We start from the raw sequence: 18616 nt of genomic DNA, 5'->3' as shown, positions 1-18616 counted from the left end.
GTGTAGTAAGGGCTTACTATTGTTGTTATTATTATCATTATCCATCTCATTGCCCCACCTAGTCCCCGTCTGGGCCTTCTGGGAGCCACGACAGCCTCGCACCCTCTCCACCAGTCACCCTGAGAAACAACCGTTACCTCGACTGCCCACTCCCATCCATGGGAAACTGGAAGTAGGCTCCCCTGGGAATGCCCTCAGTCCATTCTGATGGGACCCGTGTTGCAGCTGCTCTGATGGAACAGGATGCTAAAAGCCGTTCTCGGCCCAGTTGAGGGATGGGTACTTGTTTTGGGCTCTCTTCTTGAGAGGTGCTCCACTGTCTATCGTCTCAATAAGGTTGTGCATGAATCCCACCTCGATTGGGGGCATCACTTAGAGTTCAGAGGAGTTTCACTAGAGTGACTTCAGGGGCGCTTGCTCGGCATCTAGGATATTAGTTTGGACCACCTCGTCCCTGCGGATTCTCTCCCGCTCCCTCCCTGTTTACTCCTCCCCACCCGCTCTGTCCGCAATGGCCCGCCTCATCCTCCGTTTCTAGTTCACCTTCCTTCCCCCCACCTCTCTTCTCCTGGGTTTCCTCAGTAGCTCAGCTCAGAAAAGCTCAATCCTACATGAGCAGTTATGGGAAGTCATCCCCCAGGAATGCCTGGGCCTCGTCTCTCACAAAGATGATGAGCACATCTGGGTGAATGACAGAGGACAGCTCAGATGACCGTGGGATGGCACTTTTCCCAGGCCACGTGGAGCGGCAGGGCCGGCCCTGGTTGGGAGGCGGGAGCCTCAGACTGCCCGATGGGGGTGGGTGGCACCTGTGTGGGCAACAGGAAGGTTTCGGGGTCCACTGTCTGCCCCCTCCCAGCCATCCTCCTTTCTCAGACTCTTGGGAGGGTCTTGACCTAGAGCAGGGAAGAAGAGAAAGGGAAGGCATTAGCAGGACCCCCCATTCCCACCCCAGGGTCGAGACCTGCGAGGATCCAACCATGTTGACCGCCCACGAGGCTGGTGTTTCGCTGTGCCATCTCCTATTCTCCGCCTTAAAGACAGAGACCACGAGATGGGGAACAGGCATACTGAAGTGAGTGGGAAAGCGTGGGTCAGATCCCCTGGGTTCTGGATTTCTGGATTGGTTTACCCTCCGCGACGACCAGGTGGCTTCTGGGCTCCCGGCCAAATGTGCATTTGTGAGAGGGAAGTGGCCTATCTCCATCCCATGGAGGAAACATTTTCAGAATTTTAAATCCAGGATGGCCCGGGGTTCACCCATCATAACATCTAAGGGACCCTCACCTGCACATTTTCAATTGATCCTTCTACTGGATCTGTTGTCTCATGACTCTTCCCATGTGTCATGTCGGTAGGTGACGTTGAGAAATATTAACGACCTTTATAGAGAAGCGATTCACAAGGGAACGGGATATTCATCTGTCTCAGCGTGGCGGGTTTTGAATTTTGGAGGCAGAGTGAGGCTCAGTTCGCCCTTAGATATCTTCCTGCCGCAGGGATGTTTGCGGACACCTAAGGAAATGGCATCTTCTGATCCCGTCCCTGGCCGGCCACAGGATCCCAGGCAAATGGCCCGACTTTTCTCTGTGCCTCAGTTTTCCCATTAAAGTTAGAGGAGCAGCAGATCCTACTGGATAGAACACGGGCTCAGGAGTCAGAAGAACCTGAGTTCTAGTCCTGGCTCTGCCACTTATCTGCTCGGTGACCTGGGGCGAGTCACTTCACTTCTCTGGGCCTCAGTTTCCTCATCCCTAAAATGGGGATTAAGACTGTGAGCTCTACATGGAACATGGACTGTGTCCAACCTAATAAGCTTGTATCTACCCCAGCACTTAATACAGTGCTTAGCACATAGTAAGCGTTTAACAAATACCATTTTTAAAAAAAAGGATCCCCTCTAGATCATGTGTGACAACTCTACTGTACATAGTAGACATTCAATAAATACCACCGGTGGATCTATCAAAGGAGTGAGCAAAAAGAGTACCAAGAGAGGACTGTGTCAGTGAAGCTGAGGTTTTATAATGTTTCCAGGAGAAGGGGCTGTTGAGGGTGGTGGGAAGAATCAGGATAGAGTAGAGGCCATTGGATCTGGCAAGAAGGAGGTCATCAGTGACCTTAGAGAGGGCTGTTTCTGTGGAGTGGATGGAAACCCAAATGACGCAAGGAGTACTCCTCCTCCCCCTACCCCATGCCCCCCAGTCCCAGCAGGGCAGGGGGAAAAGGGGGAAGGAGGAGAGAGAGAAAGAGCTCGTGTGAGCGTATGCATGTATGTGCACAGGCCTTCCGGGACATGGGGACACAGGAAGGGAGGAGGACAGGGCCGGGCAGGGCTCTCGGGCTGAGACTCATCTGGAAATCAGTCAAGGTTGAGGATGGAGCCGCAGTCCCGGTGGGTAGCCCCGGGCGGGTTATCTTTGATGTAATCGGCTTTGATCAGAGAGTTGGAGGAGGACGGACGTGTGGAGAGAGAGAAAGAGAGATGGTGGGGAAGAGAGGGAAAGAGGCAGGGAGGAAGAGAGACAGAGAAGGAAATAGTTTTGAATAAGGAGAGTCCACCCTCTCTCTCTCTCTCTCTCGCTCTCTCTAAGATGAAGTATCACTCGCACACACGGTTACGCAGCGGACACTCCATTCCACACCGTCACGGTTGGCCAGAGGCAACAGTCATCCGCGGTGCCGGTCACCTTTTTGGTATCCGCATGTCAGACGTGTCTTTCCTTCCTCCCACCTTGCCCTCACCCAGCATATTTCTGATCTCCCCAGGGCCCCATGCCGGGCTTGCCGGCAGCTTTTTCTCTCCACCTGGGACTGTGCTTCTCCATTCATTCATTCAATCATATTTATTGAGTGCTTACTGTGTGCAGAGCACTGTACTAAGCGCCTGAGAACCACCAGCTTGAGAACCACCTCCCCCACCCCCTGCACTGCTCACCTACTGCTCGCAGATCCCAGGGAGGCAGGTTGGCCTCATGGAAGGAACTTGGGAGCCGAGGAACTTGGGTTCAAATTCTAGCCTGCCATGTGACCTTGGGTGGGTCATTTATTCCCATTTTCCCAAGAGGGAAAGTGGGGCCCAAAGAGTTGAATATTCCTGTCCTCCACGCTTCATTAGATCGATCCCTGTCCCGCACAGGGCTCAGGGACCAATGACCTGGAACTTGGGGACACGTTCTGTGCTGGTGGTGGTCAGGGCTATTCACCTTCGGGTGGAGACCACCCTCTGGAAAGAGAGTTGGGAGCCCGGAGAACAGCTGTCGATCCAGGACATGGCCGGGCACTCCCGCCTCTCTGGCTGCCATCCCATCTGCCCGCCGCCCAGGGTTTGATGCGGTCTGAGGGTAGTGATGGGCTGCTCTGAGCCCTGGACCGTGGTTCAGGAGGGGCACCCAGTGATCCACCCAAGCTCTGGCAAAAGATTAGGTAGAACAAAGGATGCCATCCAAGGGTGGAGTACCTCCAGGCCCCCTCCCCCTGCACCGTTCAGCAGCAGAGTCTCTGCTTCCAGGTCAGGAAATGGTGCATCTTCTTGTACTGTTCCCCAGAGGCCGACTGGATTTCAGGTAGCTGGAATGACAGCCAGTTGAAGAGTGAAAGAAAGCGGGGGAAGGGTGGGCGTTGATCCCGCGGGGGTCTCTGAGTCTCAGGCCCGTCTCCCCCTCAGGTGGGCAAGTGGAAGGACAAGTCCCTGCAGATGAAATACTACGTGTGGCCACGCTTCGAGCTGTGCCCCGACACGGAGGAACGGGAGGACGACCACCTGAGCATCGTGACCCTGGAGGAGGCCCCGTTTGTTATCGTGGAGAGTGTCGACCCACTGAGTGGAACCTGCATGAGGAACACAGTGCCCTGCCAGAAGCGCATCATCACCGAGTAGGTGCTCCCGGAGCCCGGCGGGGGGCTGGTGGGAGGAAGGGCGGATGGACAGAAGGGGCACGGGGTGGATCCCGGTGGGCCTCGCCTGGGGCCGGAGCGGGTGGGTCTGAGAGGAAGCGGTTAGGCCCATTGAGTTGAAGGCCAGGCGGGAGGCCACCGGTCTGCCATTGACATTGGCCGGTGGGTCAGGTCGACCAGTTCAAGAGTCATGGAGGCCACCTCCCGAGTTGGTGAAGCAGGAATGGCGAAGGGCCCGGTCCTTTGTTTCCAGAGCCCCTCATGGGGCTGGATGAGGCGGTGGCCTGGTTTTCCGGGACCGAGACCCTCCGAGACTCAAGACCCCCACCTTGGGTTGGGAGGAGACCGGGGCTTCAAGGTTGGCAGTGGCAACCCTGGGAGCTCCTGGTCATCCGGGCAACCATGGGGTTGAGTCTTGAGAGTACTCGAGGTGGGAGTGAGGGGCGTGGATGTGTGGGTGTGAGAAAAGGGTAAGGTCCCCTCACCTTCTGATTTTACCCGGGGTCCTTCTCGCCCTCAGGAACAAAACGGATGAGGAGCCCGACTACATCAAGAAGTGCTGCAAGGGCTTCTGCATCGACATCCTCAAGAAGATCTCCAAGTCGGTCAAGTTCACCTATGACCTCTACCTGGTGACCAACGGGAAGCACGGGAAGAAGATCAACGGGACGTGGAATGGGATGATCGGCGAGGTGAGCGCTGGGGCTGGAGGGGGAGGGAGGAGTGGTCTGGGAGGGCGCAGGGGGATGTCAGGCTCCTCGTCCCAGGACTGCCGGAAAAATGGGGGAACAAAGACGGATTGTCTGTCCCGAGGTCATTGGAGCGGGCGCCTCCTGATTCCCCCCACCACCCAACCCTGTCCCTTACCATTCCATTCGATGGGGAGGAATCCAGGAGGGCCGGCGATCCGTCATCCTCGGCGAACCAGATTTTGAAGGTATCAAACCAGGCGCCCATCCCACGTGGGGCTTGCAGGCTGAGGCTGGGGAGAGGACAGGTGTCAGGTCCCCATGTTACAGGTGAGAAAACTGAGGCTCAGAGAGCAAGGCCTGCCCCACCCAAGGTCCCACCGCGAGCCAGACCCTGGGGCTCCCATCTCCTCCTCAACCGGGCCATGCTTTCTCTTGCCTTTCGACCCCATGTTGAGGGGAGGCCCTCCCAGCAGGAAGAGCCGGGCCTGGGAGTCAGAGGACCTGGATTCTCATCCTGTCTATGCTACACGGGTGGCCCAGTTCTCTGGGCCTCAGTTTCCTCATCTGTAAAATGGGGATGCAGTACTCTTCTCCCTCCCCACTCAGGCTGGGAGCCATGTATGGGGTGGGGGACCATATCCGACCTGATTATCTTATATCAATCAATCAATTAATGGTATTTATTGAGCACTCACAGTGTGCAGAGTGCCTGGGGCAGTACAATGCAACAGAGCACAGGTCTGCAGGGGAGAGAACCAGAAACTCACTCCTGAGAGCAGCGGGTATCAGCACAGAGACTACAGGGCCACAGAGAAACATCTGAGGCAGCGGGAGACCCAAGATGAGAAATCGATTCCCCAACTCCAATGGCGATGTCCCTTGCTTCTGCTCCTCATCTTCCCTTCTCCCTCACCCACCTACTTTTTGAATCAATTAGTGGTATTTATTGTGTTCTTACTGTGCAGGTACTGTTCTGGGCACTTGGGAGAGTACAGTACAACAGAGTTGGTAGACATGTTCCCTGCCTATGAAGAACTTACAGCCTAGGGGACTGGCCTTTTCTGAGCAAAGATTCCCCCATGACATTATCCTCAGACAGCCTGGGAGTCAGAGGACCTGGGTTCTAATCCCAGCTCCACCATTTACATGCCGGGTGAGCTTGGGCCAATCACCTACATTCTCTTTGCCTCAGTTCCCTCATCTGCAAAATAGGGATAATAATAATAATAATAATAATAACGGCATCTATTAAGAGCTTACTGGATGTAAGCTTACTGGATGTAAGCAGGTATGCAATACCTGCTCTCCCACCCACTTAGACTGTGAGCCCCAGGTGGGAACTGATGATCTTGTATCTACCCCAGTGCTTAGTACAGTGCTCTGCATACACCATAATAGTGGCATTTGTTATTATGAAGCATGTACTATATTGTGTGTAGAGCGCTGTACTGACGGTTTGGGAGAGGGCGATAGTATGAAGAAAGAAATGACAATTTGCTCCCTGAGGACCGGGGGCGGACGTCCCCTATTTTGAGCCCTGCTGGTCTTTCCTCTTCTATAAAATAAACACAGAATCGGATTTGACCGACCCCCTTCTCGCCCTCCTCCACCAGGGGATGGAGAATGGGTTCAGGCTGGGGGAAGGACCGTCCTCCGTCTGGGGCTGTAACCAGGGCTTGGAGGAAGAAACATAGAGAACCTTTTTCCTCAGGAAGGGGCGCAGGATGAGATGGTTAGCCGGTTGGCCGGGGACGGGGAGAGTTGGGGGCGTGGGCAGGCCCGAGTGCAGGGGTGGGTCCCTGGGGCCGCCAGCCAGTCTCCCTTCAGTTCCGGAGGGACCGACTGGAATTCCCTCCGGGTCTCCCTTCTCCTCCCCTCGCCCAGGTGGTCATGAAACGTGCCTACATGGCGGTGGGGTCCCTGACCATCAACGAGGAGCGGTCTGAGGTAGTGGACTTCTCCGTGCCCTTCATTGAGACTGGCATCAGCGTCATGGTGTCCCGCAGCAATGGAACCGTCTCTCCATCCGCCTTCTTAGGTAACCGTTGCCCGGGGGCCCTGGATGGAGGGGCAGACTGGGACACCCAAGGGGGAGGAGGGTGTCTACCCTTGAACTCACAGCCCTCAGAAGAGCACGCCCTCCCTGGCACTCTCCCGTGCCCTCCCTGGGGCTCGCCCTGAGGTCCCATCATGTCCCCCCACCCCCTGGCCTGGGCTCGCTTGGCCTCAGGCCGGGCCCTGGATGGGGAGGGATCTCTTCTGGGCTCTCATGGGACTCGATACCATTCTTCTTATTATTTTTATTACGGTATTTGTTGAGCGCTTACTCTGTGCCAAGCACCGTTTGGAGCGCTGGGGGAGATAGAAGTCAATCAGGTTGCACACAGTCGCTGTTGCAAGCGGGGCTCCTGGTTTAAGCATTTCAATGTCTGTCTCCCCCTGTAGACTGACAGCTGCCAGTGGACGTTACAGTAGAGTTGGTACTCTCCCAAGCGCTTAGTAAGGTGCTCTGCACGCAGTAAGCGCCCAATGAACACCATCGATCGATGGATCGGACAAACAGTTCCTGGGGCCACAGCCGGGCCCGCACCGGCCCCCTGGTCGGCCCTCCCCAGCACGCGGCTCTCCTGGGAATGGTCCAGGGTGGCCGGGAGGAAGGGCAAGGGAAGGCCACGTCAAAACCTCACCTGTGCCTCACACAAGGGGCAGCTGGGTCCTCTGGCATCGTCTCGTTTGGCCTGGGTGGCTGGGGGAGTTGAACCTGGAAAGAGAGAAGCATCCTTCCCCACAGCCCCAATCTGATGCCGACAGTCAGAACGTGCCTCAGTCCCCTATTCTGTTTGGCAGGAGAGTCTGACATAGCTAATAGGCTCGAGGGCAGAGCGGTTGACACTTCACACCCCGGCGCCCGGCCCAGCGCCCCGCAGCCCACCGGCTCCTCGGGGCAGGGAATCGCGTCTACTCACTCTCTCAGGCTCCCCCCAGGTCCGGTGATCCGCACAGAGTCAGTGCTCAGCCGGGACTCCCAGATCTGGGGTGGCGGGCGGGGCGGGCGGGCCCTCATCGGAGCCGGCGGTTCTCACTCCCACAGAGCCATTCAGTGCGGACGTGTGGGTCATGATGTTCGTGATGCTGCTGATTGTGTCCGCGGTGGCTGTCTTTGTCTTCGAGTACTTCAGCCCTGTGGGCTACAACCGCTGCCTGGCAGATGGAAGAGGTGAGGCCGTGGCTTCGGGCCCCCCATCACCCCACACGCTCCTCCCCTTGCCCCACTTGGGCCACATTGCCACTCATCCTGAGGCCACTACCCCTCCCGACCCTGCTCCCCATCCCCCCCTCCCAGCCCATGTCCACATCCGCCCCAGGTCCCTCACCCATCATGTGCCATCCTGGGGCAGGGGAGATTGAGGTCTCCCCGCCATGTCCTTCACAAGATCAGTCCTTTAAGAGAAGGCCGGTCGGGGGTGCCCAAATTGAGGCATCGATCTGTGGGTTCAGCCTACGGGCACAGGCCACCAGCAGGCCAGGTGGTAAGAAACCTGGGTAGGTGCCACTTGTGGAGACAAGGGATTCAGTTTTTGCCAAAGCACCATCACTTTGATGACAATTAGTATAAAAGAGAGTCGCGGTGGCCACATTTGACTGAGAGCTCGCTGGGTGCTGCCGAGGTGGTCCTTGTCCCACACCGGGTCCCTCGCATCTGTGTCCCGTGAGATCAGAGAGGATCGGATGGGGACGGAAGAAGGGTGACTCATCCCCATTTTCAGAGGAAGAAACTGAGGCCCGGAGAAGCAGAGGTCACACGGGATCGCAATCCGAGTCTCCCGTTTTCCGGCCCTGCATCCCCTCTGTGGGGCTGTGCCCCTTCTCCCATTGCATAGTTGTTCTTATTCTTCTCCCACCCCTCTTCTGAGGGCAGCCCCCACCCTGGGTGGGGCAGAGGAGAGCTGTGGGGCATGCCATTCCCATGGGGAGGCGGAACAGCCAAAGAGAGAGAGAAGAGGGTCACCTCTTAGTAAGTGAAGAAAGCCTGGGCCCCCTGTCGGACTTTCCTGATGGACCCTAGCCCCACCCCTCCACACCCCTGCCCGCAAATCTCACCTCCAGATGCTGATGAGGAGAGCAGGCTGGGCTGAGCTTGCAGGATCCCATGGGGAATGGCAGTGGCTCCCGCTCCTGGGGTTCTTGGGGGTGTGGATTGGGGTGGGCCGCTTCCCTGCTTGGGGGTTCTGAACGGTGTTCATCTGTCATCCACCCCCAGAGCCCGGGGGACCCTCCTTCACCATCGGCAAGGCCATCTGGCTCCTGTGGGGGCTGGTGTTCAACAACTCCGTCCCGGTCCAGAACCCCAAGGGAACAACCAGCAAGATCATGGTGTCAGTGTGGGCCTTCTTTGCGGTCATCTTCCTGGCCAGCTACACTGCCAACCTGGCCGCCTTCATGATCCAGGAAGAGTACGTGGACCAGGTCTCCGGGCTGAGCGACAAAAAGGTAAAGGGGGACAGGGAGCTGGGAGACGTGGGCCAGAATCCAGCCTCGGGCCCCGACCCTCTCCTGTTTCTGATGGGAATGACCAGGCGGGAAGGGGCTGGGGTTCAGTGAGAGGTCGAGGCACATCTACGGAACTGTGGGCCGGGTGTGAGGAAGAGAGGACACTTTCTTGTCAGAACTGAGGGGCGGACATCAGTTGATTGTGGTATTTTTTGAGCTCTCCCCATGTGTGGAGCACTGGACCGAGTGCTCAGGAGAGCACGACGCCACAGAGCTGGTAATAATAATAATAATAATGAAGGTATTTGATAAGCACTTACTATACGTCAAGCACCGTTCTAAATGTCTGGATAGATGCAAAGTAAACGGGTTGTCCCACATGGGGCTCACAGTCCTAATCTCCATTTTACAGATGAAGTAACTGAGACACAGAGAATTTAAATGGCTTGCCCAAGGTCACACAGCAAGTGGCAGAGGCTAGATTAGAACCCACGTCCTCTGACTCCCAAGCCTGTGCTCTTTTCACTAAGCCACAGTCTTGCTCTCTGGGAGCTTATGATCTCCAGGGGTGGGGAGGTGGTCGTGAAAACAAATCAGGGAGGGGGAGACGGACAACAGAGGTAAATGTGCAGGAAACTGTTCCCCACGTGGCATCCTGGTCAGGCCGGGTCTCTCCGGCCCTCCGTCCTTCTGACGACATCAGGTCCCGAGAGCCCAATGGGACCACTGCTTTCCCTTCCCCAAGCCGTATTCACCTTGCGGGTGTCTCAGAAGATAGCATCGGGGACCCCGGTGACCTGGCCTCTGGCCACATGGGTGTCCCCCGCCCCCACTTCCCATCCTTAGAGAGCAGCATGGCTCAGTGGAAAGAGCCTGGCTTCGGAGTCAGAGGACATGGGTTCTAATCCCGGCTCCACCGCTTGTAAGCTGTGTGACTTTGGGCATGCCTCAACTTCTCTGTGCCTCAGTTACCTCATCTGTAAAATGGGGATTAAGACTGTGAGCCCCGGATGGAACAACCTGATTACCTTGTACCCCCCCAGTGCTTAGAACAGTGCTTGGCACATAGTAAGCGCTTAACAAATGCCATCATTGTTATTATTATTTATTCTGGCCCCTGTCTGAGATTGTCCCAGGGATGCCTAGATGCCATCTGAGCTCAGGGGGCCGCAAGAGTCAGGGGAGATTTGATCAATTGGTGGTACTTATTGGGCACTCGAGAGAGTATGGTACAACAAAATTGGTAGACCCAACCCCTGTCCACAAAGAGCACATTGCGATCTTGGTTAAGCACTTACTAAGCCCTGACTGTGCTAAGCCCTGGGATAGATAAAAGTTCAATCAGGTGGGACATGGAATTTAAGTCCCCTATCAGGCACAGACCAAGTAGTTGGGGAGAACTGTCATTGCATCCCCATTTTAAAGATGAGGAAACAGAAGCCCAGGGTAGGTAAGTGACTGGCCCAAGGTCGCTTAGTGGGAGAGAGGAGGAACTGTGATTAAAACCCAGATCCTCTGACCTCTGGGGCCACGGCTCTTTCAAATCACCTGGCTTCTCTGGGCCTTGGTGTCCTCATCTGGGAAAAGGAGATGGGATGAAAATCCGCCTCAGGGCCCACGGTCTTTGTGGGACGGGGCGGGGCGGGTGGTGTCACATCCCTTCAACTTGGATCCCTATCGGCCCCAGTGCAAGGCACGTGGGAACATTCTTCGATTGGAACTGCGGCATCTGTCCTTCTGGTGCTTCGGTGAGGTCAGGGCGCCCGAAAAGCATTTGGGTCTGGGGCCTGACATGATCCAACTCCACCCCAGCCTGGAGCCCCCCCACCCCTTTCCCCCGAGCCCACCTCAGGCCCACCAGCATCGATTCCCCTTCCACGTCATGGGTGATGGGATGAATATGGATGTGCGGCTTCAGGCGGGCTTTGAAGACCAAAGCCTGCAGATTCTGGGTCGCACTCGGATCGCAGCCTGCCTCTTTCTGTCTCTACAAGGTCACCACTCTCTTTCTTTCCCCCACTCTCTCTCTCTTCCCCAACTCTCTCTCCCTCTCCACGTCCCGATTTGATTCGGGCAGCCTGAGAGGGAGAAAGGGGGATGGGAGAGAGAGAGAGAGAGAGAGGGAGAGAGAGAAAGAGGGGGAGAGAGAAAGAGAGGGAGAGAGAGAGAGAGAGAGAGAATGCTTTCTGAAGGAAGCCTATCTCTGGGCACATAAGCCCACTGCTCATGGCTGCATCTTGGCAAGTCTTTACCTGGAGACAGAATAAGGCCTCCTTGCGAAGTCCTGTGAGCCTGGGCCGGACCCTGGTTGGGGTCACCCATGGAATTGTGGGCCTTGGAGAGGAGAGGTCCCCGTCCGTTTCTGGGCTCCCGCCATGGCCTGTGGCTAGAGCAGACACTCTGGTCCGAGAGACCTCTTCATTGGTGGCCAGCTCCCCGGCGTCCATTTCAATCCAGGTGGGGCACTGGTCCAGCATGAACCAAGCCCAGCCGGGGCACCGGCCCTCTGCTCGCCGAGCCTGTCTCTGAGTCTCCGTCTTGTCTCTGTCCCTCAGTTCCAGAGACCCAATGACTTCTCGCCCCCGTTCCGCTTCGGCACTGTGCCTAACGGGAGCACCGAGAGAAATATCCGCAACAACTACGCGGAGATGCATGCCTACATGGGCAAGTTCAATCAGAGGGGCGTGGACGATGCGCTGCTCTCGCTCAAGACGGGGTGAGTGGTCCATCCGGGGGTCCTCTGGGGCTGTCTGCCTGCCGACCCGGACGTTCATATGCCCTCCTCCCTCCACGGACACACGTGCTCCCACCCTTATGGAAACATACGCCCCCACCCCTGGGCCTACCTCCATGCTCCCTCAAGGCCACAAACATTCTTCCAAGTCCCATGGAGATATGTCCGATCATGGACACCCCGCTTTCAGGCCCTCTCCCCAGTTTGCCTCCTCGCCCCCTTGGGAGGAGGAGCCCAAGGGAGAAGCTGGGGGTAGTCTGAAGCCAGGGTCGACAGGGAGATGGTGGAAGAGAAAAGAGACGGTAAATGTGGGTTCATCTGTACCTCTGCGTTTCCCGTGGCCAGGAAGCTGGACGCCTTCATCTACGACGCGGCCGTGCTGAACTACATGGCGGGCCGGGACGAGGGCTGCAAGCTGGTCACCATCGGCAGCGGGAAGGTGTTCGCGTCCACCGGCTATGGGATCGCCATCCAGAAGGATTCCGGCTGGAAGCGCCAGGTGGACCTCGCCATCCTGCAGCTCTTTGGAGACGGTGAGACCGAGGGAGCCCGGCCCAGGTGGGGGTGACGTGTCAACCGACTCAAGTGTCCAGGCCTCCTTCACTGGACTGCCCCACTTGCGGGGCCCTGTCTTTCCCGACTCAAGTTCTAATCCTGGCCCCGCTGCTTGTCACTTTACCTTATTGGGCCTCAGTTTGCTCATCAGTAAGTTGGGGAATTTGACCCTACTCCCTTCTGCTTAGCCTGGGAGCCCCACAAAGGGGAGGGGACCACATCAGATTGGGTCATCTTGAATTTTCCCCTGCCCTCGGTATGGTGTTTTGTGCCATAAGTGCCTAGTGGGTACTGTTAATAACGACTTTTTGGGAAGGTTTCCCTCAGTCGTCCAGAAAGACCTCTCTAGGGCTCTCTCGGTTTCCCTTATCCTTTCTCAACGACAGAAGGGAAATTTCTGCAGAGATGGGGGCAGCCCGTCGTATTTCTCTGCCTTTGTTCTGTCTTGGTCGGCCGTTCTTCGGCCGGCCGGCCATCTCCATGCCTCTCCCCAGCCCCCTCACCTGCCATGGGCCTCTGCCTCTGTGTCTGCAGGGGAGATGGAAGAGTTGGAAGCCCTGTGGCTCACAGGCATCTGCCACAATGAGAAGAACGAGGTCATGAGCAGCCAGCTGGACATCGACAACATGGCTGGGGTCTTCTACATGTTGGGGGCCGCTATGGCCCTGAGCCTCATCACCTTCATCTGCGAGCACCTCTTCTACTGGCAGTTCCGCCACTGCTTCATGGGCGTCTGCTCGGGCAAGCCGGGCATGCTCTTCTCCATCAGTCGAGTGAGTGACCCTGCCGACACCCGGATGTGGGAAGGAAGGGCTTCGGGTGGGCAGGGTGGACGGGGCTCCATGGAATCTGACCTCTGGACCCTACCACATGTCCGTTCCTCGTAGGTTGCTTCGGGATTGGGGGGTCCCCGGGGTGGGTGTTGGGGGCCCAGGGAAGTGGGGGGGAAGAGACCCCCATTCGAAGATTCTCCTCACATTCCCATGCCATCTCCCGCTCCCAGGGAGGGAGGCAGAGCCCAGTGTGGTTGAAATCCCACTGAGGTTCTCCCCTGCCACCCCCAGTCCTGGGCTCTCCCTATTGGCTCTCCCTATTCCCTTCCTCCATGGGGCCCCCAAAAGCGTCGGTTGTCAGGAGCCCCAACATCTTGAGGGGTGGCTTCCATGTCGGGAGGGAGACCCCCACCTGGCCCTGACCCGGCTCGGTCCCTCTCTCCACAGGGCATCTACAGCTGCATCCACGGCGTGGCCATCGAGGACCGCCAGTCGGCCGGCAACTCGCCGTCGGCCACCATGAACAACACCCACTCCAACATCCTGCGACTGTTGCGCACGGCCAAGAACATGGCCAACCTGTCAGGCGTCAACGGGTCCCCGCAGAGTGCCCTGGACTTCCTGCGGCGCGACTCGTCCGTGTACGACATCTCGGAGCACCGCCGCAGCTTCGCCCACTCGGACTGCAAGTCGTACAACACGCCGGCCTGCGAGGAGAACCTGTTCAGCGACTACATCAGCGAGGTGGAGCGGACCTTCGGCAACCTGCAGCTCAAGGACGGCAACTCCTACCAGGACCCCTTCCTGCACCACCACCACCACCACCGGCCTCACAGTGTGGCCAGCTCGGGCTCGGCCGACGGGCCCTACGACTGCGACAACCCACCACCCTTCTCCGCCCCGGCCCGGGCTCCAGCCAAGAAGGCCCTGGACCCGGGCCCGCCAGCCGGCCGGCACGGCGGCCCGCTCGGGGACCCGTACGGCAAGTTCTCCTTCAAGAGCGACCGCTACGGGCCCCACGACGACCCAATCCGCTCGGACGTGTCCGACATCTCCACGCACACCGTCACCTACGGCAACATCGAGGGCAGCAACGCGGCCAAGCGGAGGAAGCAGCAGTACAAGGACAGCCTGAAGAAGCGGCCGGCCTCGGCCAAGTCGCGCCGGGAACTGGATGAGATCGAGCTGGCCTACCGGCGCCGGCCGCCCCGCTCCCCGGACCGCCGGCGAGGCACGCGGGACAAGGAGGGGCTCCGGGACTTCTACCTGGACCAGTTCCGGCCCAAGGAGAACTCGCCCCACTGGGAGCACGTAGACCTGACCGACCTGTACAAGGAGCGGGCCGACGACTTCGAGCGGGACCCCGGTGGCGGGGGCGGGGGCAGCGGCGGGGGAGGCCTGGGACCCTGCACCAACCGGGCCCACCACAAGCTCGGCCCGGCGGACTTCGGGGCCAGCGAGCGCAAGCTTGGCTCGGCGGGTGGCGGGCCGGCCCCCTGGGAGAAGGCCCCGGCCGGCCCCGAGTGGGGCGACCGGCCGGCCACCACGGCCACGACCACCGCCTCCTTCTGCCGCGGCTGCCCCCCGAAGCTGCACGGCTTCGCCCCGGCCGGGGCTGGCCAGAACCCCGGCCGCCAGCCGTGCATCCGCTGCGAGGCCTGCAAGAAGGCAGGCGACCTGTATGACATCAGCGAGGACAACTCCCTCCAGGAGGTGGACCCGCCGGGGGGCCCCGGGGTCCCGGCACCGGCCCCCACCTCCGGCCGCTACCCCCAAAGCCCCTCCGACCCCAAGGCGCAGAAGCGGAGCCGCAACAAGCTGCGCCGGCAGCACTCGTACGACACCTTTGTGGACCTGCAGCGGGAGGAGTCGGTCCCAGCCCCGCGCAGCGTCAGCCTCAAGGACAAGGGCCGCTTCCCGGATGGGAGCCCCTACGCCCACGTCTTCGAGGCGCCCGACGCCCCCTTCGCCGCCCGCCCCGCCCCGCCCGCCCGCCGCTTCCGCGACAACCCTGGCCGGGGCGGGGGCGGCTACCCACTCAGCAAGTCCCTCTACCCCGACCGGGTCACCCAGAACCCCTTTGTCCCCACCTTTGGGGATGACCAGTGCTTGCTCCACGGCAGCAAGTCCTACTTCTTCGGGCGGCCCGCGGTGGGCGGGCCCCGGCTCGGGCCGGACCTCCGGGCTCTCGTCGCCGGCAAGGCGGCTGGGCCAGGCCCGCTCGGGCCGGGGCCCGGCCGCTTCCCCAAGGACGTCTGCGTGGGGAACCGTTCCGACCCCTGTGTGCCTAACAACAAGATCCCCAGGGCTTTCAACAGTTCCGGCAACGGGCACGTCTACGAGAAACTGTCTAGTATCGAGTCTGACGTCTGAGTGGCGGTGGGGGAAGAGCGAGGTAGGGGCGGGGGGATGGGTGGGATGGCAGGGAGGCACGTGGCGAGGGGAGTCCATCTCAAGAAGGGGACCCGGGGAGCGCCTCTGGGGATGGAGACCTGGCTCTTGGGGGGGGGGGCGCGGGGGAGGGAGGGAGCTGGGATTGGGGAGGTCCGCAGAAGCCATAGGGGGTGTCCGGGGCATCGGGTCCGGAGCAGGGGGGAGAGCCACGGTGGACGGGCCTTTCCGGAAAGCGGGGGGGGGTGGGGGGGTTCCCCGTGCATTGTGCCCACTGGAAAACTCGGTCCTTCCCCTCGGGTGGCCTTTGCCACCAGGGGCCCTGGTAGCCCCGTAGGGGAGGCGATGGCCGGGGCGTGACCTCTGCTCCGGCCCCTGCTGGGTGCCAAGGTCGTGGGAGCGGGGAGGGGACCCAGATGGGGAAAGCGGGTGAGGGGCAAGGTCCAGCACCCGGATCCCGTAGATAGGGTGCCATAAGGGGGACAACAAGGAGCTGCCGTTCCCCTCTCTAGCCCGAGTCACCGCCCCGAGAAGGCCCGGACCTCCCTTCCCCTGGCGGGGGAGCCGGGGTCCCACCCGGGAGCTCTCCCTGAGCCATCAGGGGGTGCCGAGGGCTGCCAAAGTGGGTCTGGGATCCCCTCCCCGTTCTTCCTCGAGGAACACTAAAGAAGGCCAACCGCCGACCCTCGCGTAGAGCAATCAGCTACCGAGCGGGGCCCTCACCACTCCCCGCCGGCGACAGAAATCCGACGCGTCCGTTTCCCATGTAAATATCTTGTTTTCTATTTCCTTTTGTATAGATGAGGTGTTCTTTCCTTGTGAGTATTCAAGGGGTTGGGACTAGGGAGGGGGGCGGGTGGGGTGGGGGAGTGTTTTCGTCGTGGGTTTTCTCTTTTGGACGGGATTCTCCTCATGGAGCAACTGAGAGCCGATCGAGCGGCAGGCGGGCCGCAGAGCATGGAGAGTAGGGTGTCCGTCTCCCCCTCCCCACCTCCTCTTCCCCTGAACCCCCCGTGACTCTTCGAATGAGGCCCGATTTGCCGGCCGAGCCAGGAGACCCCGTCTGGCTCCCCTGAGCCCATCCTGTGTCCCCAGAGGTGGCCCCGGGGGTGTCGGGCGGCCGGGGTGGGTGGTCAAAGGTGGGAGGTCGGACCGGAGCCCCTCCCCTGATGGCTCTCCGGAATGGCCGTTCTGAGAAGGCCCTCGAGGTCCGGGGAGCCGGGTCCCTTCATTCTGATGCCAACGAGGACCCCACCGGCGCCCACCCTCCTCTCCCTCCCTCTCCTGACCACCCCTCACCAACGTGTTCACGCCAAGTTCCTCACGGCTGGCTGTCCCGGGCTGGGACCTCCACAGCTGGGAAAGGCGGAGCACTTTGGGTGACGGGATGGGGGGTGGGGTGGTCCTTATCTCTGTCCTCCTCCCCACCATTCCCCCTGTGGGGTGGGCACTTGGCGTAAGGCCCTTTTCCATGTGGGACCATCCTGATGGTGGCCTGAAGCCTTCTGGGATCGGGTCCCGCTGTCGGCTCACGCCGTGTCCCGGGGGTGCCCGCGTCGGCCCTGTGCACCTGGGGCATTGCACGTTGAGGGTCTTCTCTGCCCTTCCACGCCCTCCTGGCCCCCGTCTCTCTCTGGCACCTCCTCCCATGTGCTATTGCGCTGGTCGCCCCTCTCCCTAATCCTCCCCATGTACATTCTCCCCAACCCCTCTTCCCCATGGGAGGCCTTGCTCCCCAACCTGGGGCTCCATCCCTCACATCCTCTGGGAACCCCGAGCTGGCCTCCTCCTCCAGCTTCGACTCTTCCCCTCGCTCACCATGGCCGGGGTTGCGATCCCGGGCCCAGAGTCCATTTGACGGCTGTGACCTCTGTCTCTGCCTGAATCTCTGCCACCTGGGGAGCTGGTGGTGGAGGATGCTGGGGGTGGGGGGCGGGCAACATGAGTTGTTGTGTGGGCTTGGCCCCCGGAGGCAATCTGAGCCTTAAGCAATTTGAGTGTGCCCATGTGGGATGACCACCCAACAATTGGGCCCAGGGAGATGCTTGAGAAGGAGGAGAGGTAAGGGTCCGCAACCATCCCGCTTCCACCAGACACCAACCGTACCCTAGAAACCTGACTGTAGTGAGGGCGAGGGTGGGGATGGGTACCGAGAGGACTCAGGGGTAGGGGGTGGGGTCTGCCAACCTTCGGGCTTCCGTTTTCCCCGATGGGGAACTCACAGTCTCCGCTCACGTCACCGTGTCTGTCTGGGGCCTCTGGAAGTCTCTCGGTTGCTCGAAAAGAAGGTCCGTGGGATCCCTGGAGCGCGTATGTGTGTGTGGACACAGCACAGTATCCGTGTTGCTGAAGAGGAGGGCTAGGGAAGCAGAGGAGTGCGTAGGTCCGGCCTCTGGCCCGTCATGTCTGCCTGCCCAGAGATGATCCATCCAACTGTACGATGGGAGGCTGGTGGGCATGCCGCTCCTTGGTGGAGTCCTCCTTGAGGTTGTCAGAGCTGATGGGATTGCCCGATTGTGACCCCTGAGGGGCCGGAGAGGGGAAAAACCTGCCGCCTGCTCGGCGGCTCCCCTGCAGCTATTGAAAGGGTGGGAGTCTGGCGGGCGGGGGGCAGGGGAGAGTGGAGGGGTGTGGGACGGATTCCAGTCACTGCGACTGCCGACAGCACAGGAGAACGGAGAAGGGTCATAGGGCCCGCTCTCTGGAACGGGACACGGGTACAGCTTCCAGGACGGGGATCGTCTGCTGGGCCTCCTGCCTCCACCTCCCCGTCCTCGGTGAGGCTGGCCTGTCCACTGGGGCCACGCCCACCCCCTTTTCCTTGTTCTCCCCACTCCTGCACGCCCATTCACCCATGGGCTTCTGGGTGGCTCTCTGGCCTGGCCCCAAACAGTGGTATTAGTCCAATACCCTGCATGCAATAAGTGCTCAACAGAGTGCTTGGGACAAAGTGATTTGTATCAGAGCTGGTAGACCCACTCCCCACCCACAATGAGTTCAGGCTGACCAGAGAGGGTGAGGGGGCTGGGGTGTACCAGTTAGGGGTTTGTTTTGCGGGGAGGGCCTGTGGGCTCTGCCAGGGA

At 59.7% G+C, this 18616-nt stretch overlaps 1 protein-coding gene across 1 annotated transcript in view; it reads left to right on the top strand.

Annotated features, from left to right (window-relative positions):
* The window catches only part of GRIN2B (glutamate ionotropic receptor NMDA type subunit 2B), a 107526-nt gene extending 92004 nt beyond the window's left edge, over positions 1 to 15522 (top strand). The window contains exons 6-14 of the mRNA XM_038768051.1: positions 3668 to 3876; positions 4418 to 4589; positions 6474 to 6627; positions 7681 to 7806; positions 8851 to 9080; positions 11636 to 11796; positions 12160 to 12347; positions 12904 to 13142; positions 13590 to 15522. Of these exons, the coding sequence (XP_038623979.1) occupies positions 3668 to 3876; positions 4418 to 4589; positions 6474 to 6627; positions 7681 to 7806; positions 8851 to 9080; positions 11636 to 11796; positions 12160 to 12347; positions 12904 to 13142; positions 13590 to 15515 (3405 nt within the window). The 3' untranslated portion in view covers positions 15516 to 15522. The remainder of the gene's footprint in view (positions 1 to 3667; positions 3877 to 4417; positions 4590 to 6473; positions 6628 to 7680; positions 7807 to 8850; positions 9081 to 11635; positions 11797 to 12159; positions 12348 to 12903; positions 13143 to 13589) is intronic.
* Positions 15523 to 18616: the final 3094 nt, after the last annotated feature.

The sequence above is a fragment of the Tachyglossus aculeatus genome, chromosome 27, assembly GCF_015852505.1.
Source record: "Tachyglossus aculeatus isolate mTacAcu1 chromosome 27, mTacAcu1.pri, whole genome shotgun sequence".
NCBI classification, from domain to species: Eukaryota; Metazoa; Chordata; class Mammalia; order Monotremata; family Tachyglossidae; genus Tachyglossus; species Tachyglossus aculeatus.
This window is presented reverse-complemented; position numbering and strand designations above follow the sequence as displayed.